The following is a 24,739-nucleotide window of genomic DNA, read 5'->3' as shown; positions in this document are numbered from 1 at the left end:
TTAACATATAATTTTACACAATGCACATGTATGCAAACGATTGTTGTGATTTATTGACATATTGTTTTACAAAATTGCTGTGCCTAGCATTTAGATCGACTTTTTAAAAGTATTTTGTAACGATCAGCTCCAGAATATTGGACGTCCGTTTTCAATTAAAGATATTGGTTTTGTAGTGATCTGGTTTTTTTCTAAAAAGAAAAAAAAAGTTTGCTTTTACACAGTAGTGTATTGTCTTTCCTGTGTCTGGTATTTGCAGTCATCAATGCTCTTCAACTTTGTAAGTTATTTTGCTGTTTTTAATATTTTTTATTCGTGCGTCACAAAGAGTGTTTTGTAAACGAATCACACGTCCAGTATACAAATTTCAATCTTGGTATCTAGATGTATGATGAGCATATTCATATGTAAATGTGTTACAAGTTCAATCTAAAGGAAGATATTTTTGTCAAATAATATCTTTTTTTAAATACTCTCCTGTTGTCTTTCAAATTATACAAATACTCTGATTCCAAGTGTCGTTTGACAGGACTTAGAAAGGAATGATTATTTTTCAGTGTCTAATAACTTGCACAGATGTTTATTTCTGAAGTTTCATGTCTTCGGAGGGATCTAGAAAATAGCGGTTCTTTGAAAGTCTCTCTATTTTTATTCACGACTTTGTTGCACTCTGGGCGAAAAAGAACTTATTATGTTTTCTGAAGATACTTGTGTATTGGTTTGATTGTATACTGACAATTTTATATATATTTTTCGATTATAGTTCTCAAAGGTACCAGTAGTCAGTTTCACCAAAAAAAATACTACTAAGATTGGTGTTAAGTCATGAACAAATCAGTATACTTACGATCAATCTTAGTCGTAAGATTTTATGTGAAATCGACTTCAGGATTTTAATCTATAAAATTGAGAATGGAAATGGGGAATGTGTCAAAGAGACAACAACCCGACCAAATAAAAAAAAAAAAAAAAACAACAGCAGAAGGTCACCAACAGGTCTTCAATGTAGCGAGAAATTCCCGCACCCGGAGGCGTCCTTCAGCTGGCCCCTAAACAAATATAAACTAGTTCAGTGATAATGAACGCCATACTAATTTCCAAATTGTACACAAGAAACTAAAATTAAAATAATACAAGACTAACAAAGGCCAGAGGCTCCTGACTTGGGACAGGCGCAAAAATGCGGCGGGGTTAAACATGTTTGTGATATCTCAACCCTCCCCCTATACCTCTAATCACTGTAGAAAAGTAAATGCATAACAATACGCACATTAAAATTCAGTTCAACAGAAGTCCGAGTCTGATGTCAGAAGATGTAACCAAAGAAAATAAACAAAATGACAATAATACATAAATAACAACAGACTACTATCAGTTAACTGACATGCCAGCTCCAGACTTCAATTAAACTGACTGAAAGATTATGATTTCATCATATGAACATCAGGCACAATCCTTCCCGTTAGGGGTTTAGTATCATACCATCATAACATATATGATGTAGACTTAATACGCCAGACGCGCGTTAAGTCTACATAAGACTCATCAGTGACGCTCCGATCACAATAGTTGTAAAGCCAAACAAGTACAAAGATAAAGAGCATTGAGAATCAAAAATTACATGTGTCCTTATGGAATATAGTGACGTAAATAATAAAGACAAATACCGAGTACCGAGGAAAATTCAAAACAGAAAGTCATTAATCAAATGACAAAACAAAATTAAGGGATAGGTAGACAACAAAACGGAGAGGAGTTGGACTAATAACACTTTTGGAAAATAGTGAAAAACGAAAATAGAAAAAAACAGGGAAGTGTTAAGACATAAAAAGTAAATACTTCATCACTAAAGTATGTGTCTGAGTCGAACAACTACTCTTGTTTCGCTGGGGAATTCTATTTTTGCAGAATTCTATTTTTGCATTTTGATAAGGTACTAATTAGTGTTAACAGGTCCCCAAGACCTTTACACTAAGTCATCATGAACGATAGAAAACACAAGAATTGAAAAAATGGAAGACCTTTGCATGAAAATCTGTAATTGCTTGAATTAAAAAATATATTTAACACCCATGTGGTAAGAATCAAACACGTTTTACCCGCAACATTTCATCGTGAATGTGAGAAGCTTGTAATTCAGTGGTTGTCGTTTGGTGCTGTTTTTTATATTTGTTTTCGTCTATTGAAATTTTAATGTGAACATTTGGTTCAACTGCTGTCATTGACAATTACTTTATACATGTTACATCTTATCTTCTTTTTAACGCCCATTGTCCAATTAATAGATCACGGATGGACATGATTTTAAATTGCGTCCCTAGTATTTGCATTGATAAATAAAATTGATGAAATACAGATAAATGTGTTCAATGTTTAACTTGTTCTATTTATATGCTCTTCAACATGGTCATTCATTTGGCCTTTTCAAATATTTTTCATATGTGCATCACAAAGAGTCTTTTGTAGACGAAACTCACGTCCAGTGAACAAATTTCAATCTTGATATTTTGATGCATGATGAGCATATTTATATGTAAATGTGTTAAAAGTTCCCTCTAAAGTACGATATCTTTGTTCAAAGATTTGAGTTTATTAAAATGATTTTGTGTTTTCTTTTATACAATATATTTCTTATACAAATTAATCATTGCGATTCAAAGTGTCGTATAATTTTTTTTTATAAATGAATAATTAGTTGTCTGCTTAACTTGCACATAATTATAATGTCTGTATTTCGTCGCTGAAATATCATATATTCGGAGGTATATGACTTATAGAAGTTCTTTAATAGCCTAACTTTATTTATTCACGACTTTGTTGCTTCTGAGCGATAAAGAACTTATTCTGTTTTGTGGTGACACTTGTATATTGGTTTTGATTGTAAGTTGAACTTTGTTTGGACTTTTTTGGTTTGCTTTTTTTGCCTTGAATGTTTGTCCATAATATTGTATTAACTGTGCATTTGCATTCAGGTATCGAATATCAACTTTATTCGTTCATAGTATGTTAATTTACGTTTTTTGATTGAGCTAAGCCTTCCAATTGATACTTTATCGTGTGGCTTTCTATGTTGTGATGTAATACTATTGTTTCAAGAAAAAGGGACACAGTTTGGTATCATTAAAACGTGTAATCCCTCTGCAAATGTTTGCACCTGTCCTACGTCAGGAATCTAATGTACAGTAGTTGTCGTTTATTAATGTAATTTATACGTGCTTCTCGTTTCTCGATTTTGATATAGATTAGATTAGACCGTTGGTTTTCCCACTTGAATGGTTTTACACTAGTAATTTTGGGGTCCTTTTTATAGTTTTGTTCGGTCTGAGCCAATGTTCCCTTTTTTAAGGCCGTGCATTGAGCTATAATGGTTTACTTTTATAAATTTGTTATTTGGATGGAAAGCTGTCTCATTAGCACCCCCACCACATCTTCCTACATCTAGTATGGTATATAAATTTCCGTTAATTTATATAAAACAAATATTTTCCAATAACGTGGATAAGTTGATCATAGAAAGGTCAGATTTTCAATGTAATGTACAGTATTTATATTAACACGTAAATGTTTCATAAAATACTGATAAACGAATTAAATACTTAACTTGTGCTAATGTGTTTATAATATTACAGATATTTAATACTTTTTAAATACATGTTTTGGGGTCCTTTATAGCTTCCTGTTCGGTGTGACACTAAGCTTCGTGTTGAAGGCCGTATCTTAACCTTTTATGGTTTACTTTTATGAATTGTTATTTGGGCGGAGAGTTGCCTCATTGGCACTCATACCACATCTTCCTATATCTATGTAAATGAATACATGTTTCGATTTTGATAAAAAGAAAAAGTAATGATAAAACATTTAAGATTTTAAGTCTTCTTTTTGTAAAATTATTGAGGTGCCAAGTTCAAAATTCATTTCTCCAAGACTACGTATCTGAAGCATCAACTAATTCTCTCTCTATTTTCTACTTTTAATGTCCAAATTTTGGTTGACCTCTTTTGTTTGAAATTATATATTTTCAATTAATGTCCTATTGTTAAGAGGTGTCTTGTGATTTGACAATTCGACCTCTGGTATTAAATGACCGGTGATTATTAAGTCTGATGATGAGTTTAGTTTCTGTTTCACCAGGATATTGCAGTTTGCACGTACCACAAGAAAAAATAAATACTATTTTCTGTTTTATAATTAGATGTTAATACAAAAATGTTGTATAGCTGCTTTGTCTTTGTCAGTTTTTTTTTACGGTGTCTGGTCAGTTTTCAGTATTGGTAACATTATAGCACCAACAATTGCTTCTTCATCAATGTTTGTAACACCTTATTTTAGAGCTCTATTGTTGTTGTACTCTCGATGTAACTAAATGTAGATGTAATGAACATGTCAAACAACCCGACAAAGAGCATCAAATTCTTTATTTATGTAAACATGTAAAAAAAAAAGTACTTCAGCAGTCAACATTGTGTTATACTTTTGACGAGTCCAGTGTCAGAATAAGTAACAAAAGAAACTTTACTTTTAAAGTGATCTGAGATTAATTTGAAAAAAATCTTATTATTTTATTACGCAATGACAAAATTAAGAATGATATGCAAAGATTATGCTTAAATGAAGTACATTAATCCATGTCATAAAATGATAGTCTAAACGGATTGTTTAACACGAAAAATAATGTGTTAATGCGCCACTTGTGAGTAAAGTCATATCGCAGTGTGATATGTCATACCCATGGCTGTGATTTGCAAATGCGTTTCATATGTTTTTCTAATGGTTATTGATTTTGTATATTCCTTAAGCGTCTGTGATATCAAAGTTGAAATTGCATTGCACTGTTTACCGTTTGAACAATTGATTTTTGATATTACTCATCTGTCCTTGATCAAATCTACGCTGCACATATTTAAGATATCTTTTTATTATTCAGCATTTGCATGATGTTCTATTTCAATTTACTAACTGTTAATGTTGACCATAACCCGCCTCCAATGTAATAGCTACCGGGAGAGGATACCCAGAGACTATCATTAGAAAGTAACTGTAACACTAGAACAACAGCAGCAGAATGTGCATCTGTAGCAATATAACCAATCCTCGTCTGTGAAATCACATTGCCATTTAAGTAAATTTTGTACTGTGAACTGTAGTGGTGTGTGCGAATATGGATGTAGAAATCAAATAAAGTCCAAGCTTCTCAACAACAAACTTCCCGGTACTTTTAAACGTTGCTAGGTTATTAATACCAAAACTGGACCTGACGTCGTCAAACTTAATTATACCAGGCGAGGTCTTAGAAGTTAAAGGATGAGCAGTCATTGTCACTGAAATAAAGTACAGGAAAAATAAAATACATAATGCAGTCAAAATTAGTGCTAAAAATTTATCATAGTGGATGGCTGTTAAACATCAAGTGTCAAGTGAAATGCAGGACAAGAACAATATGATAATAATTCAAGACCGTGCTATGTTCTAGACTGACATGTTGACTAAGGTTTTGACATGATATTTTATTGATTGTGACTGTTTATTTAACGCATCATGTAAATGTAACGGAATTTGATGAGACTGTTATTAAAGTGAGAGGGTTAGCGCTATAGAACCAGGTTTAATCCACCATTTTCGACATTTGAAAATGCCTGTACCAAGTCAGGAATATGACAGTTCTTGTCCATTCGTTTTTGATGCGTTTTGTTTTTTGATTTTGCCATGTGATTATGGACTTTCCAAATTGTTTTTCCTCTGAGTTCAGTATTTTTGTGATTTTACTTTTTACAAAATAAAATCGTCCACAGGACGACCAGTGTCATGTATCATTGTGTACCTCGTCTTTATGGCTTTTGTTTGTTTCGATAACCTTTTAGACGACAATATGGTTATATTTTATCATTTTGTTTATATGTTTTTCTGTACTAACCCTTTTTATGGTAGATTTTGTTTTGATCATATATACTTATGACAGTATTTGCATCTGATACATTTCATGTTTAATGTTTTTTTCCTCTTTTTGGGTTCATTACCATGCTGATTGAATAAAGTATAGTCTTCAAATAGGGCGCTTGATAAAAAAAAATGAATTATTATTAAGGTGATGTCGCGTGATGAGCGGAGAAGCAGTAGATACCAATTTGCATGCATTTAGTATTATAATACCTGGCCATTATGCAAACCAACGACAGCCGCGTTTGAGACGTGAAAGCTACCTAATTAAATTTGTTTCTTGTGTTTTCAAGATACATTTACAGTTGTTTTTATCTTTATTGATAGATCATTAAAGACATCTGTCTAAACATTGGTTATTATAACTAAGACGCACTATTTCGATCTGAGCGTCACTGATGAGTCTTATGTAGACGAAACGCGCGTCTGGCGTATAAAATTATAATCCTGGTACTTTTGATAACTATATATCGTCTGCATAACACTCATCAGGGTCGTTCGAAATAAAATCGTTAACAGTCCATACTTCATAGTTCAGGAGCATTAAACGACAAACATTCGATATGTCATTGCAATATAAAACACTATTTGTCAGATGATACCATCTTTTTCGAAACTCTCGTCCACAGCTATAGCGACCCAGTGTTTGTAATAACTCATCAAAGATACAGGTCTTATAATTTGAACCAGATGCGGTATTCGTCTACTTAAAACTCATCATTGGTATCGAAACCAAAACAATTTGAAGTTTAAACCAACTTCGCAAATGGAGAACTTAAACAATTTCGAATAGTTGTGTAGCTAAGGCAACCTATGACTGCAAGCAAAAAATTACATGTGTTGAAAAGTGAATTAAGGTGGTACACAACACCTTTACTAAAATTAATTTGGTTTGTTTAATTTTCATAAAATTTTGACAAAGTATTTACTTTGACCCTTTGACAAAATTATAAAAAATTCAAAACATTTGAACAAACCAATTTATCAGAAATATTATACTGGTCATATAGCAGTTTGTCAAACATTAATGTTGATCATTTAGAAGCTTTAATATTCCCTAAACAACAGAATGTAATTAAAACGTTTAGCTGATCTTACAAAGTTATCTCCCTGTAGTGTTAGGTACAAAATGTACCCCCTCTAGTTCTATAATTTTGAACAATTGGTTGACATTGAGAAATATTCTTGTGTTAAAATAAGAAAATAAATGTTTAAAAGAGAGTTTGCTTAAACTGAAAAATACCTATCTCCGTGTTACTGTCTATCTGTCGCTGTAAATGGGTATGTGTTTTGTTATCTCGAATAAAAGCGTTGTGCACTTTCATCTCCATTTCGGCGAAAAGGATACTTTGATTCTTCTGCAATATTTTCAACTGGGCACCTAAATGTTCTGTTGACGTATTGTCAGTCATTTGTAAAGTCTCTATTTTCGTGAGTAAATCTGAAAATGTGGTATTATGATCCGACTGTAAAGTCTTAATTTGATTGCCTAAATTTCTAATTGATATATCATGATTTGACTGTATAGTCTTCATCTGGAGGTTTAAATCCGTTATGGAACTTGTACTGTTCGCTCCTTGAGCCTTTACCTTACTGTATAACGCAATAAAGTCTTGGCTCCTCGCCTGCTCCTTCATACTTAATGAACTTGTTTGAGCCGAAATTGATTCAACTTGTTTTTGTAAAGTTTTTATTTCCTGTAATGGTTTGATATTTCCCAAATGCTTAAGATCTTTAATGTTCTGGTCCACCATAAGCGATTTAGTTTTCAATACGGTTAATTCTTGTCCTTGATGATTAGATTCGTTCAATAAGGAGAAGAGTGTATGTTCCATTTCATCTTTCTTGTTTAGCAACAAATTATTTTCGAACTTTAAAGTGTTATAATTATGTTCAAGATTTAAATACTTTCTTTCTAACTCTGTATACATTTGTTTCAAATTAACAGTATCCAAAATGGTTTCGTTTTGCCTTTGTATTTCTTCTAACTTTTCATCAAGACGATCAAATTTGTGTTGCAGTTGTGTAGTTAGCAATGCAAATGAGTTATCCATATCATGCCGAAGTTTTTGTGTTTCTTGATGTGCATTTGTTGTGTCTTTTTGCTGTAGTGCCATCTCCGCATAGAACTTGGATAATGTCAGATACTGATCGTTAGTCGCTGTTCCTCCATTTTCTTGAGGATTATCCAGGAGAAAGCTATCAACTGATGCCAGCAAAACAAAAAACAGTATTAACATAATGTAGTTAAATAAAACACCTTTGTCGGTTTGTATGATATATAAACTTTACGCAGAGTTTAAACTTTAAACTAAGGTCATACTCTCTTTATCAGTGATTTTCAGATATAAATTTTCAGATAACTATTATAACTTCGTATGCATTTACCTTGTTATGAGTCAGCTGGAGTTTTATTTTGTTTCGGACTCATATCTAAAAACACATGTTTTGTTGCACCCACACCCACACCCACACACACAGAAACACACACACACACACACACACACACACACACACACACACACACACACGCATTTGATACCAATTACAAAAGATAATTTCAATTTATATATTGATCTGGTGTTTTTATACTTTATACAGTAACTCTTTATAATTAACTGTATGTATGCAGCCATTTAAATACCTTCAATGTTCGAATTTCATATGAAGGTAAAATTAGATAAAACATGATTTGTTTTAAGTGGTGGTTTACAAGAATGATTGGACCACATAAAAAAAAGGTTGAAAGGCATACCGTCATCATTATTCAGAATATGATAACAAAAGGAGCGACAAGATTAACAGAAAATAAGTATTGCTAGCAGATATTTGATATTGACCGTTTGATTAATTCACATTTCTTTAAACTCTGGGTGAACAATAAAATTAACGGTACCATTTTTCTTGCACCAGATGCGCATTTCGACAATACGTGTCTCTTAACTGATGCTCCTGGCCAAAATATTTTAAATCCAAAGCTTATATAAAAGATGAAGAGCTATAATCAAAAAGATAAAAAAAAGTGTAGCCAAATTCGTGAAAGGAATCAGAGCTTTGCATGAGGTAGTTTCATCCATATATGATAATAATTTCTAATATTTTGTAACAGCAAATTTTAATAACACAAAAAATCCGTATTTTCATGCCAGTACCGAAGTACTGGCTACTGGGCTGGTGATACCCTCAGGGACTTATAGTCCACTAGCAGAGGCATCGACCCAGTTTTAGTAATAAAATTAACGGTACCAATTTTCTTGCACCAGATGCGCATTTCGACAATACACATGAGAAAGGATTTTACATGTTTACAGACACTTAAGCTTGTTAATTATGTTGTAAATATTTTGGGTTGCAGTATCACTACATTAAACCAAACATCTCATTGTACTTATATTGAACGACAATTGTCCAATAAGTATATCATGGACAAACCAGATTTACAGTTATAACTATTACAAAAGAGGGGCGAAAGATACCAAAGGGACAGTCAAACTCATAAATCTATGTTAACGTATAAACTTTGACGCATATTTGAGAACATACTGACAATCGAGTTAGATATTGTACGTGTTCTGTTTATTTAAAAAATATTGTAATGCATGTATGCAAACGAATTTTGTGATTTAACGATTAAAATCTTTGATAAAAAATGTTGTCCTGATTTAAGATCTGTTTTAATTATTGTCAAATAAATGTTTGGATTTCTCTCAAATGATCATTACTGATCATCTATAATCTATTCTTCTGACTCATACTATTACCTTTTCCTTAGTGATATACATGTATATATGTTTGAAAGTTTTGAATAGCCTCTTGATGTCTTTTGATTTATACAAGCCGCTGATCTCATAGGTCCAAAGTCTCTGGAATTAACGTTTAATGAAGTTGCACATGTTTTCCGTTTATCTCTGTTGGCGTTTCATCTATTCTTCGAAATTTAGCAACACGCTGATAAGTTGTTACTTGTTCTAACAATCTAGATTATTTAGATGAAAGAATAACATATAACGAAAAAAATATAAAACATGTAGTGTTCGTGGTAGAAATTTGATATTGAATGTTTAATATTTATGTTTATACTCGACACGATACAGAGCATTAGATTTTATACAACATTTCAAATATTTTTAATTGAAAGTTGTTCTTTTGATACCTTCGGTTGTATGTGCCAATCTTGGTGAATATGTCACTATCGTAAACTTGGAACACCCTGTATATATATTTAATGATAATGTTCAATACGTAGGCCATAGACAGATATTATTAGGTCACCAAAACAAAGTTTTGGGGACTTATTGTTTTTGACCCGTTTCTTACTATTATTCTTAGTCTTCTCTTTCTGATCCCTTAAACTGTCCTACCATTTTTTTGGAAGAAAAGAGGATGGAAACTCTATAATTTTTCTGTGAATGGGTCTGCATCATTGGGTTTCAGAACCCAATGTCCATGGTACCAGGGTGTCATCTTGACATAAATAGGGGGGCTCAAAGATGGAAGGGGTCAATTTTTTTTTTACATTTCTAAAATTTGCTTCTTTATGTAGAGTAGATAGAATTATGATTACTATTATGACTATTTAGAGACACTTGTCTGCTCCAATTTGGAACTTATTTTATTTCAGTAGGGGGTCTCCTTGGCATAATTTATAGGGGGAGGTGAATTTTCATAGAACATTCCAGAACCTTAATGTTAAATTTATTCTAGAGATATTAAATGGTATATGATGGTATATAATTATGGATGGACAAAAAATGCAGCGGAGGATTGACTTTGGAATTTTTAAAACGGCCGCCGTTACCATGGAAACTGCAAAAATATGAAAAACTTCAAAATGCCTCAAATTTTATACAACTTAAAACAAATGTTACCTAGCTTATGTAAGCTTGACTTTTGAGTTTTGAATTTTCAAAATGGCCGCCGTTGCCATGGAAACAGCAAAAATGTTGTAACCTATAATTGCTAAGTTCTACGTCATATGATCTCCTGTGAAGAGTTGTTTTATTAGCCACCATACCATATCTTCTTATTTTAATATATATGACCTTTATCATGCCAATCCAGATCATTATTTAGTGATGTAATCAAACAAATGATAATAGGTCAAACTAATAGAAGTATGAATCACTTCTTTATTTGAATGAGTTTATAAAACCTGGACTAAGTATAGTAGTAATGGCGACTATGTAAAATACATTAGGACGAGATTGATGTGTTCAAGAGGAGACGTTGGTGCATTAGTTTATGATTAACCTGAAAAGCGAGAAGTGTGGAATTTATTAGTCTAGGGTAGATCTCTTAAGAGAGGCTTAGGGTGTATAAGTCCGAGATTAATCTGAAAAGAGAGGCGTGGCATATATTAGTCCAATATTCATCTGTAAAGATGGGCGCAAGGTTCATCATTCTGTGATCGCTCTTCAAGGAAGGGAAAAGGGTGCATCAGTCCTTGATTGATCTGTAATGAGGGACGTGGGATTCATTATTCCGAGTTTGATCTATAAGAAGGGGCATCAGATTAATAAATCCACCCCTGACCTGTAAGAAGGGCAAAGGGTGCATCAGTCCTAAATTATTTTTCATTAATCCTGAAAGATGAGACGATGAATGCATTTATATAAATTGTAATCCTGGTACCTTTGATAACTATTCACACCACTGGGTCGATGCCACTGCTGGTGGACGTTTCGTCCCCGAGGATATCACCAGCTCAGTAGTCAACATTTAGAGGTTGACATGAATGTCAATAATGTGGTCATTTTTATAAATTTCCTGTATACAATACCTTGAATTTTTTCAAAAACCAAGGATTTTCTTATCCTAAGGCCAAGACTGCCTTAGTCGTATTTGGCACAACTTTTTGAAATTTTGGATCCTCAATGCTCTTTAACTTTGTACTTGTTTAGCTTTATAAATATTTTGATATGAGCGTCACTTATGAGTCTTATGTAGACGAAACGCATGTCTGGCATACAAAATTGTTATCCTGGTACCTTTGATAACTATTTACACTGGGTCGATGTCACAGCTGTTGGACGTTTCGTCCCCGATGGTATTTCCAGTATACTTGTCAACATTTCGGTGTTGACATGAATATCAATAATGTGGTCAATTTTTAAAATTTTCCTGTAAACAAAACCTTGAATTTTTCGAAAAACAAAGGATTTTCCTATCCCAGGCAAAGATTGCCTTAGTCGTATTTGGCGCAACTTTTTGAAATTTTGGATCCTCAATGCCCTCCAACTGTGTACTTGTTTAGCTTTATAAATATTTTGATATGAGCATCACTGATAAGTCTTATGTTGACGAAACGCGCGTCTGGCGTACTTAATTGTAATCCTGGTACTTTTGATAACTATAGATGTAAAGAGTGGATATTGGTGAACAAGATCTAGATTGATAAATTATAATGAAGGTGTGGGACGCATTAGTCATAAGTAGACCTCAAAAGAGGAGCGTGGGGTGTATTATGCATACATTGATCTGTAGAGAGGCGCGTGGGGTGTATTATGCATACATTGATCTGTAGAGAGGAGCGTGGGGTGTATTATGCATACATTGATCTGTAGAGAGGAGCGTGGGGTGTATTATGCATACATTGGTCTGTAAAGAGGAGCGTTGGGTGTATTATGCATACATTGATCCGTAGAGAGGAGCGTTGGGTGTATTATGCATACATTGATCTGTAGAGAGGAGCGTTGGGTGTATTATGCATACATTAATCTGTAGAGAGGAGCGTGGGGTGTATTATGCATACATTGATCTGTAGAGAGGAGCGTTGGGTGTATTATGCATACATTGATCTGTAGAGAGAAGCGTTGGGTGTATTATGCATACATTGATCTGTAGAGAGGAGCGTGGGGTGTATTATGCATACATTGATCTGTAGAGAGGAGCGTTGGGTGTATTATGCATACATTGATCTGTAGAGAGGAGCGTTGGGTGTATTATGCATACATTGATCTGTAGAGAGGAGCGTTGGGTGTATTATGCATACATTGATCTGTAGAGAGGAGCGTGGGGTGTATTATGCATACATTGATCTGTAGAGAGGAGCGTGGGGTGTATTATGCATACATTGGTCTGTAAAGAGGAGCGTTGGGTGTATTATGCATACATTGATCTGTAGAGAGGAGCGTTGGGTGTATTATGCATACATTGATCTGTAGAGAGGAGCGTTGGGTGTATTATGCATACATTGATCTGTAGAGAGGAGCGTGGAGTGTATTATGCATACATTGGTCTGTAAAGAGGAGCGTTGGGTGTATTATGCATACATTGATCCGTAGAGAGGAGCGTTGGGTGTATTATGCATACATTGATCTGTAGAGAGGAGCGTTGGGTGTATTATGCATACATTAATCTGTAGAGAGGAGCGTGGGGTGTATTATGCATACATTGATCTGTAGAGAGGAGCGTTGGGTGTATTATGCATACATTGATCTGTAGAGAGGAGCATTGGGTGTATTATGCATACATTAATCTGTAGAGAGGAGCGTGGGGTGTATTATGCATACATTGATCTGTAGAGAGGAGCGTTGGGTGTATTATGCATACATTGATCTGTAGAGAGAAGTGTTGGGTGTATTATGCATACATTGATCTGTAGAGAGGAGCATGGGGTGTATTATGCATACATTGATCTGTAGAGAGGAGCGTTGGGTGTATTATGCATACATTGATCTGTAGAGAGGAGCGTTGGGTGTATTATGCATACATTGATCTGTAGAGAGGAGCGTTGGGTGTATTATGCATACATTGATCTGTAGAGAGGAGCGTGGGGTGTATTATGCATACATTGATCTGTAGAGAGGAGCGTTGGGTGTATTATGCTTACATTGATCTGTAGAGAGGAGCGTTGGGTGTATTATGCATACATTGATCTGTAGAGAGGAGCGTGGGGTGTATTATGCATACATTGATCTGTAGAGAGGAGCGTTGGGTGTATTATGCATACACTGATCTGTAGAGAGGAGCGTGCTTTGCAGTTTTTCGAGATTAATACGTTAGGAGTGGCGTATGATATATAAGTCTTTGATTTAACTGTAAGGAGGCGCTTTTGATGCATTAGTCCAAGTAAAAGTAGCATTGAATATATATTGATCCGCAAGAAGGTGTAGGACTTTTGTTTTTAAAGAAGGGTGTTGAATACATTGTCGAAGATTGATCTGTAAGGAGGAGCGCCGGACGACATCTCAAACCTTTTGGAAAATATCGAAATTCAAGGACATGGACAATATTTAGCAACTTCATATATACCATTCGTTTAATCATTGATTTAATTTTCTATCTATAATTGTCATTTTTTTTCAAACAAAGGCAATAGTATAATACTAGTGTTAAAAAGTCATAAATCGATTGAGAGAAAACAATTCCGGGTTACAAACTAAAACCGAGGGAACAATATCAAATATAGAAGGAAAACAAGGAAACAACAGGAACAAACGATAACATATCATAAAAACGATACTTTGATCACAATTGTCATATTCCTGATTTCCGGTACAGGACATTTAAGAAAATCTAGTGGGTTGAACCTGACTACCTTTTGTGTTTCCTCTCGAGTCTTGTAGCACAAACAAAAACTTGAAACCCTCAACCCAATACGTGTGGTTCGTTTGATCTCAGTTTTTCATTGATCAAATTTCAATCATGACGTCGAATTTTCTTGCTTTCAGATTTCCTATTGTGACGGCTTGAAAAAGGCGACCATACCTGATGACCTCATAGAGAAAGAACACTTGCTTTTGCTGATCATTCGAAAAGAAGGAATAAATTTGCCTGCATATTGTTGGTCACCGTTTATTTCATAAAAAAAATGTGCTTGGAAGAATGTGCATTAATCTTATATATGTACATGGCTTAAAACAAAAACTAGATGAACGTGTGACTGTCCCTAGTGTTATTACGAAGCAGTAAGACAATCAATCAATCAGACATCGGACGCTACCCACAAATGACTAGTGTAAAACCATTCAAACATCACAACATAGATACTCTATATGTCATGAGGTCAATTTTGTTGTCATGTTGCTGTATAAACATCAGACACCATCTTTATTGATTGAAATAAACATAAACAAACTGAATTCGGGTCTGCATTTTTATTTACAAAATTGTATCAGTATTACATGGTGTGTACCCAACGACTGTGCTTTGTGTGCTCCTAATATATTAATACCATGGTTTCTTCCCTTAGATTTATTTCTGGCTGTAAATAGATACACAAAAGAAACATATAAATAACTGCATATATTTGGTTCATTGTCAAATATGAAACGCTAAAAAAAATATCAATATCTTATAAAGTTATCAGCATGCACAATTATCCAACTTAGATTGTAACATCTCATAAGCATAAATAAAAAAATTAAAATTATGTAACACTAAATACACACAAATTTTACTAATTAATTCGTGAGTATTTTAAAAAACAAATGTGGATATGACCGTGGCCGTTTCAGAATATAAAGCATCATGGGTAATTTCATTGTTCGTTCCCCAAAGTGAAAATAACGTTACGTCATTGGTTGAATTTCCATTGTTTATAACGTTTTAAACCAATCAAAACGCTTTGGTGTACGCTTTTGAAAATATTACCCAGGATGCATTAGATTCTGAAACGGCGAATTAAGCGTGTTTTTATCTTATTTTTTAGGTCATAGTTTGGTTTTCATAGTGAGGTCTTGTATTATCTTAATTTTTTTTTTATCAGTTGGTCATCTATTATATTATTTCAAATAATTCTGTTTTTCTATGAATGAGTAATTCTAAAAGCTTAAATGCACTTCGGAATATATGTATATACATGTAAGGAAATGATATAGATGAAATTTACCTGATTCATACAGTCTATCCGATGAGACCAAGAATAAATTGAAGGAAGAAAAGCGTGACTGAAAAAGAAAAAAATACAATGTAAAGTTATGGTTGTCCCTAGATGATTGCACTCCACGTATTTACAACAGATTTATTTTTGTTGGATACATGCTAATACAGTGTACAAAATCACAACGTAGGAACCACGATGTTTTAGGAATGAACCTTGCACTTTTTTTTCTAAATATATATCTTCTGAAGTAAATATTTTGATTTTTTTTTTCACTCATTCAAAAGTTACTTGCTGTTATCCATACACTTATTGCATTTTTAGCTTTATAAAAACATTCGCTTATAATAGCACTTCAACCAAGTTGTCGTGTACTTTAATCTTTAAATGAATAATTTTTTTATCAAAATAGTAATCCAAGAAAATTTAAATGATATGATAATAACAATAAAACCTAATATACAAGGCTTGAGTCGCTCATGAGGGTACAGCCTCGATCAAATTTAAAACAAATATATAATTAATCTAAATAGTTACACGAAACACTTTGGCTGGTCGAATATATTGGAACGGATTGGGAGTGATACCATTTCAATAATACTATTAAGAAGGCAGATAAATGCTCCTCGATAGTAGATAAGACAAACATATGTGTATCAAACAGGCAATGACACAACTCTCAAGTGAAATCCATTATCACAAGCTGCCAGAAACACACAGCAAAAATATTTACAACAAAATAATTGATATAATTATTCCTCTACACAACATGGGTCATATAGACAAACATTCTCTAGATTATTTGACATCTGGCAAGGAGTTCAAACCAGGTCGTTTATATATGCTTCCAAAAACACATATATTAATCAAATAAATGACATCGAAAAAGACAAAAATCTTATTAAAGATGTAAATATACCCGGCAGACCTATTATATCTATGTCAGGCAGTCCTACTGAGACAATTGCACATTTTATTGCTTATTTATTATGGGAAATAGTCTTTCAACAATGGACATACACGAAAGACAGCACAGCGTTTATAAATAAAATAAAAGAACTTAAGCTTCCATTTGCATTTATCATGGCATCATTTGATGTAACAAGTATGTACACAAATATGGAACATTCCAAAACTGTTAATGCCATTGATAGAGCTTGGAATAAGCTTAGATCATGCAATTGCAAAATAAAAATTCCTCCTAAACAAAGTATGTTAGAACTTATAAGAATCATACTAAAATGTAATGAGTTTGAATTCAATGATGAATTGTTTCGACAGAAAATAAGGGTTCCGATGGGAAGTCCGTTCTCGCCTTCTCTCACAGATATCAGGATGTTTTAAATTATCAATGAGATTTTAAACAAGTTTACGATAAAAGACAAAATCATGCACTGACCAGTGTACCGTGATGATACATTCTTGATTTTCAAAGGAACTAAAGCAGAATTAACTGAATTCTTTGACATATCGAATAGCATACATCCTCTCCTTAAGTTTACTTTTGCCCTTAACGAGAGTCACATTACACTTTTAGATGTGACCGTTTTTAATGAAGAGAAATTTAAGAAAGAGAGGACCTTAGATTTTCAAATATACAAAACAACAACAGAAAATTATCAATATTTGCATCGAAGTTCATCGCACCCCAAATCAGTTTTCAAGGGACTGGTTATAGGCGAAACTATTAGAATAATAGATGCACCAGTGGTGAATCAAAAACTAATGCCGAAATTAATTTCTTTAAAAAGAAATTAATAGAAAGAGGTTATAAAAGCAAAGAATTGAAAAACTGGATAGCGAAGGCAAGAGCAATTAAAAGATCAGAAGCTTTAAAATATAAACAACGCTCCAATAGCAAAACTGCTCCCTTGGTATTTTGTACAAAATACAACCCAATGTTTAAAAAATTGAACAGAGTAATTAGAAAGCATTGGGATATAATCAAAAGAGATGCAACCGCTAAGAGTCTTTATGAGAGACCCCCATGATTGCATACAAAAAACACAAAAATCTCAAAGAGTACCTGACATCTGCTAAACTGAAAGAAGAGAAATAACTCTAAAAAGTTATAACAAATGTATAACATCTTTTCAGATATGTATATAAGACCACCTGTACCAACTCCTTATACCTCGCTGTGTAATAACAATTGATTACTTTATTTCTGCATATAGGAAGAACAATAAAACCTATATACAAGGCTTGAGTACCTGATGAGGGTACGACCTCGATCAAATTTTAAAAATATGTATAATTGATCTAAATAGGTACCCGAAACACTTTGGCTGGTCGAATATAATGAAACTGATTGGGAGTGATCTCATTTCAATAATACTATAAAAAAAAAAGTGAATGATATCAAAAGGGATATAAGTTTGAAAATTCTATCATTGTCATGGCAACACGAACCCAACCAACAAATGGGTGTGCTATCAAGTGCTCCGGAAGGGTTTGCATAAGCCGACAGCCGACGTGATATAATGCAGTACTAATATACAGCGGTTCTTAAAAACAAATAAAGTCTATTGGAATTCCTTCCTGGATGTTAAAAGGGCGTGGATTGGCGCTGTTCCTTCATTCCTCTATTTTTTTCAAATAATTTTAAGATAATTTTTCTCTTTTGTATATTTATTTTGCTCATTTGTTCTATTCTGTTACTCTAATATCATAAATATAAAATATATATACGTATAATGGAACTTACTGATCAAACTAAAAATGCCTCCGAATCCGCCTCCACCACCTCCGAGAAGACCACCTCCTCCTCCGACACCTCCTCCCCTACGTCTTCCTCCTGTTCTTGCAAGTATGGCTGGGGTAACTCTCACTCTTCCTCCTCCCCGTCGTCTTCCGCCTACAAAGTATGGTACTGGGTAGTAATAGGGGTAATACAAGGTACCGCCCTGGCGCCTAGATGTACCATAGCCTTTTCCGTAACCACCTCCGCCATATCCTTTGCTGTATCCACCACCACCGTATCCTTTGCTGTATCCTCTGTTGTATCCACCACCGCCGTATGATGCACTACGTCCATACACACCTCTTCCATAACTTCCTCCGCCATAATTACCTGCAGATCTTACGCCGGCTATGCATACTGCCGCCAGGGCAACGCATACACACAATTGTATCTCCGTTTTCATTGTCGTTCGTACCTACGAAATAAAGTAGATTAAATTCATAAGTAATATAAAAAAGTTTAGAGAAAAAATTGGGAAAGATATGCCGAATTTTCATTTTTTAATTGAGCGAATAATAACATTTATATAAGCAATACCTCATTTCTGCGTCAGAAGCGTGTTTCGACATTCAATGTCTCTTCATGGATACTGAATAAATAATTTTGAACTTTCAAATTATATTTACAAACTATTTTATTATCTTCAGATGATTGTTAACAAAACATATTTTTCTAAACTTCTGAAAATATTTCAAAACAGTAAGATCCGATTGTCATTGCAATGCGATTACTACACTGAACTAGTGACACGTTCAGAGATAAATTGTTAAATTTATGTACGTTAAGAGTTAATTCTTTAACAGCGAGATTTTCATTTTTTATGTATTTCCTTCCACTATAAATCTGAACTGCGATTTTGACTGAAAATATATGCCCATATGTGCGAATTTAAAAATAATCCAAATTTATCTAATGTCTGAATTTTGTCTCGATATTTTAGTAGAAAAAATAAAGAAAAAAATTTAGATTTGAAATTTTAATGTGTTACTACAAAAACGTGTTTTCTTACCAAAATATAAAATGATACTTTGAAATCCTAGTATGTTTGAGTTTCGAAAACTGCTGATGCGAAATAAGTTAATTCGTTTTCAAATTAAATGCGTTATCTCTTTATTTTGTTTAAGATTAACTACGTTTTTATCGTATATGAAATAAATTTTGAAATTCATTAACACTCAGGTATAATCATATGAATAATGTTAGAACTAGAAATTTTGACTTTAAGTTACAAATAAAATTTGTTTTATGTCAGCTTTGTCAAATTTTAAATTCCCTAAAACTAGCTATCTTTTGTCCGAGCTCACTATGTAATATTATTAGTTTTTAACTTGGCTCACTATGTAATATTATTAGTTATTAACTTACAGAGATGGAGCTGCGGTAAGTGGTAGTTTGCACACAGTAATCCAGATACTAGCCGTCACTTATATATATGCAGATATCTATCTCAACAACCAATCAAATGGCTTAAAAAACGTGAACATGGAAAGGAACCATTTTGAGTGTTTCCTTTGCCGCTAGAGAGATGCACTTGTCTTTCATATTAACGATTAACATCCGATAGCTGACATATCTTTTTTAACTTAATTGAGACATCACCATGTTGTGTTATATAGGAAGAGAAGTAACACATTTTACATCTGAATTAATACAAGAACGGTTTAATCGGAAATCTGTAGTTCAAAACAATTCCTTGTATGAACTAACATTCAATTGCCTTTAGAATGACACAGTGACCTATTCTGCTAATATGCATATGTTTTATTTAATTGTGACTGTTTATTTAACGCATCATGTAAATGTAGCGGAATTTGATGAGACTGTTATTAAAGTGAGAGGGTTAGCGCTATAGAACCAGGTTTAATCCACCATTTTCTACATTTGAAAATGCCTGTTCCAAGTCAGGAATATGACAGTTCTTGTCCATTCGTTTTTGATGCGTTTTGTTTTTTGTTTTTGATTTTGCCATGTGATTATGGACTTTCCGAATTGATTTTCCTCTGAGTTCAGTATTTTTGTGATTTTACTTTTTAGTAAAATGCACACCTTTCTCAGGGAGAGAATTGCTATCCACGACATTGAAAAACTGAAAACATCTCTACTATTGCCAAGTATGCATGAAAGTGTCCGCAGGAAGTTTTGAAGGTTTCGATGACATATTTGTGTCTTCTTAATTACTATTGAACATAAGATTTGGGATGTTTGTGTGATCACTACATATTTTATCATAGTCATACAAATAAACAGGTATCTGTCTAGATTTCTTTTCAGGATGCAAATTGTCTCATATGTTTTTGTTTGTTTCGGGTTTTTCGCATTTGGTTATTGGTTATTTATGTTTGTAAGAAGCGGGAGTCTGTAAGTGCTCTGGTGGACCTTTCTGTACTCTCATTGTTTAAGTTATTGTTCGTACATGTATGCCTTTTTATTCTTGGTAAATCAAAACATCACTACAAATTTTATTCGTCCGAAGAGTTTTTCTAGATTTATCTTGATCACGAACGCTCCAACCCAAACACCCGAAGGCCAGGAATCTAGCATAAGTAGAAACGTTAGAATATATAAGATTTAGGTCAAATTTGCCCGAGGGAGGTGAACATTTGTAAGTTTCCTAATCTTTTCTTTATATCGCTTGATTTTTCAATATACATGTATATTGCATATTAAATCAATACTTTAGTTCTAGACCTATTTTAAGTTTTACTAAAATATAATGTTCTAATAAAGGTATGGTCTAAAATGCAATAAAACAAAATCCGATATTGAACACCTACTCTTTTTTCTTTTTTTCTGGAAGAGGAATTTTGAATATATGTTTTTATAGAAGTTTTATTTTGTTTTAATACTGAACTTTTGAACTAGAAGCAGAAAATAAAATCCATCTCCATGACATCATATATATTTGGGGATACAGGCAATCATAAAAACTATAGATATTGCAGATATTAAAATACACCTCGTAATCCGATCGCATATTGAGATTACTGGCGACGCTATCCAATGTTGCATTAAAATTGTTGATTGAGTACGGTAACGAACATGCATGGGCTTTGAATGGAATTTTTCTTAGTGTATTTAAAATTATACATAGAACATGTATAATGTGTATATATAAATATATATTATACAAATGATTTTTTTTTAAATCTTAATTCATCTATATGAATTGCGTAAGATACAAAGGTACACCAAATGAATAATATCTTTATTTATTGTTTGTGTACTTAGTTTCATTTTAATAAACTTTTATTAACAGAAGTGTATTAGTTTAATTCTCCAGAGAATGTATCTAAAATAGGTCAGGAATAATCACGGGGAATTTTGTAGTCTTGGCACACTATCATACTACACGCCCATCGTCCTAGATTCCTAAACAGCATTCTAAATTAACGCAAATCACATGTTTAGAACATATTACCAAAATTAATATGTCAATGAAATATACAATCTTCCTAAAAATGTAAACCATTTCCGACAGGTGTAACCTTTTTAACATTTATGACCTTTCTTAAATTTATAACCTTTCTGACATATTTACCAACACAATTTTACACAACTACTTAATATGTTTGGTGTCTTTGGGAAAAATACTTTAATTCCGAGCGTATACATGTTTATTGACTTTGCTCTTTCATGAAGGCTGTACAGTGAACTACATGGTTCACATAAATGTCATTTGGACTTTGGCGGATGGTTATAAATCATACAAATATCTTTATACATATTTAGTCATGTTTATAAATTTATCTTATACATGTATGGACATTCTGCTACATTTTCTAGGTTGTATAAATGCGAGGTTATGTCCGATCATCACGTTGAATATGATTCTTCGTGTAGAAAGTGCTGCGCTCTTTGCATGATAAAGAACTGTTTCATCAACTCTGTTAGGGGTCCGATTCAATGCACAAATTTTGAATCTATTTAACATACCATTGTTTCTGTGTCATTTTGGTCTCTTGTGGAGAGTTGTCTCATTGGCAATCATATCACATCTTCTTTTTTTATTTTATTTTTATTTTTCTCGGAATAAAAAATGTTCAATGTTGTTATGAATAATTAATTATGTATTGCTTTACACGTTATTCGTCCCGTCTATTCTACACTTTAATTTTGTCATTGCACCAACTCGTGATTATCTCAGACTGTTTATGGCGTCAATAACTTTTTGTTGGATGTGTCAATATCGATATCTTATAGTGGAAATACACGAATTATCTATTTGTTTAAATTCGCATTTAACTAGTTTTTAATAAATGCGACTACTTTCGTATTGATATTGGTATTTGTTTATTCTAACTGTTTGTTAAGGGTTGTAGGCGCGGGTGATGTAGGGTGCTGGGAAACATGTTTTACACCGCAATACTCGCATATTTTTCGTTTAGTGGTTTATCAATAATCTTGCAACTTATTTTCTCTTTTGAACTGTTTTACATTGTGTCGTGTTATGAATTTTACTATACGGTTTAAAATAATTAATGTTTTGTTTATTGTTGAAGGTGGTCCATATAAATGATCACATCCAGGTCATTGGTCTCTGAGGGATAGTAGTCTCGTTAGCTATCATAGCACATATCTCCTTATGTTTATATAGCTTTTGACAACTAAGATGCATTAAATAAAGGCTACAGTAGTATACTGCTGTTCAAAACTCATAAATCCATGGACAAAAAAGAAAATCAGGGTAACAAACTAAAACCGAGGGAAACTTGGTTAACACATTACAACTACGAAAGATTTTATTCAGTGACAAAGTCATACATAAGAAAATAGTGTCGTGCTTACACCTGATATAGAAAGAATTTGTTGTCACTTTTGAAACAGAGATACATTACACAACATGGTTATGCTGATGGTCCTTAAACCAGAAAAATCACTGCAACCGACAATTCAACACTTTTAAAATGCATAATATCACATTCAACTAGGGTTCTCGGTTGCCGAGTAGTTGTCAGTTCGAACCCAGACAAAATATTGAATATCACTTGTACTTGTATACATCAGCTAGAACATTTTGTAAACAATATTTTTCTGCATTTTTTGCCAAGTATATTCATTTCTGAATCTGTCTAAGGCTATTTCAGTAAGTCCAAATTCCTACCAGGTGGCTAGGTTTTGATTTCACCACACCCCTCCCCAGACTAATGCCGAAAATCACAAATACAAAGTCGTCCATTAGATATAATTTGCAAAAATGATCCGACAATTTATTTATAAAATAATTTTCCTGGTCATCTATATACACAAACATTAAGCTTGAGGTCTTCTCTACGTGAACATTGACCTTACTGATCACTTATTGAAACATCGATCTACAGGTCTACTTTACGGACATCATTTAATAATTAAAAAAATAATGTATGTATACATGTAATTTATTGGAAACAAATGGTGCTTTGAAACTGCTAGCTTGAGCCTGTTTGCTATTTATCAGAGTTAAAACAAATGTTTGTGCCAATAAATAATTGATGTGTAAAGCCTTGACGTATGGAAAACAGAACATGTCTTATATAAAGTCATATGGATCTGATATCGGTCACTTTCTCAATATATATATTTTGACCATGGTTTAAGCGGGTCTTTTGATGGGCAGAGAAAAAAGGACAACATGAATTACTTAAAGGGAATACAAATTAAACAGAACACCCCAACCACTAACGGCCAAACTTTACCGTGAATAAGAAACAGTCACAAACAACTGATTTTCCAGATAGCCTAAATCTATATTGAATGGAATATTCACAAAATGTATTTAAGTTAAATGGTTTTTCGTGACTAGTTGAAATAAAACACATAAAATGTCATACTTTTCTGTTAAGACAACATATTCTTGAAAAATTAATTACTCTACTTTCTCAATATATATTTTGACTATGGTTGAAACGGGACTTTTGATGGGCAGATACAATTAAAAAAAGTAATGTTATTGGTAAAAATAGTGTGAACAGTTAAAAACAAATAGACTAGTTTATATCGGTCACTTTATCACTATATAGTGTGACCATGGGTTAAGCGGGACTTTTGATGGGCAGATAAAAAAAAAATTAAAAGAGGAAAACATGGGTAACTTATAGTGTCGACAATTGAACAGAACATCCAAACCTCTAACGACCAAACTTTACCGTGAATATAGACGAAATAAGAAACAGCCGCGAACAACTTATAGTGTCCAGACAGAATGTCATATCCACAAAATGTATTTACATGGTTTTTCCATGACATAAAACACAACACATATT

The 24,739-nt window shown here is 33.2% G+C and overlaps 1 protein-coding gene across 2 annotated transcripts; it reads right to left on the bottom strand.

Annotated features, from left to right (window-relative positions):
• Positions 1-15,017: 15,017 nt before the first annotated feature.
• Positions 15,018-19,974, bottom strand: LOC134682086 (ctenidin-1-like). 2 transcript variants are annotated; one of them, XR_010100777.1, is made up of 5 exons: positions 19,866-19,974; positions 18,465-18,915; positions 17,784-17,798; positions 15,767-15,824; positions 15,018-15,139 (listed from the first exon to the last, which is right to left on the bottom strand). XR_010100777.1 is itself a non-coding variant. In XM_063541685.1 (4 exons), the coding sequence occupies exons 2-3, from the start codon at positions 18,901-18,903 to the stop codon at positions 15,781-15,783; spliced, it is 483 nt and encodes a 160-aa protein (XP_063397755.1). In that variant the 5' UTR covers positions 18,904-18,915; positions 19,866-19,974; the 3' UTR covers positions 15,018-15,139; positions 15,767-15,780. The 2 variants fall into 2 exon arrangements, 1 of the variants encoding a protein (XP_063397755.1); XM_063541685.1 differs by lacking the exon at positions 17,784-17,798.
• Between the last annotated feature and the right edge of the window lie 4,765 nt (positions 19,975-24,739).

Source organism: Mytilus trossulus, chromosome 8, assembly GCF_036588685.1.
Source record: "Mytilus trossulus isolate FHL-02 chromosome 8, PNRI_Mtr1.1.1.hap1, whole genome shotgun sequence".
In the NCBI taxonomy this organism is placed as follows: domain Eukaryota; kingdom Metazoa; phylum Mollusca; class Bivalvia; order Mytilida; family Mytilidae; genus Mytilus; species Mytilus trossulus.
This window is presented reverse-complemented; position numbering and strand designations above follow the sequence as displayed.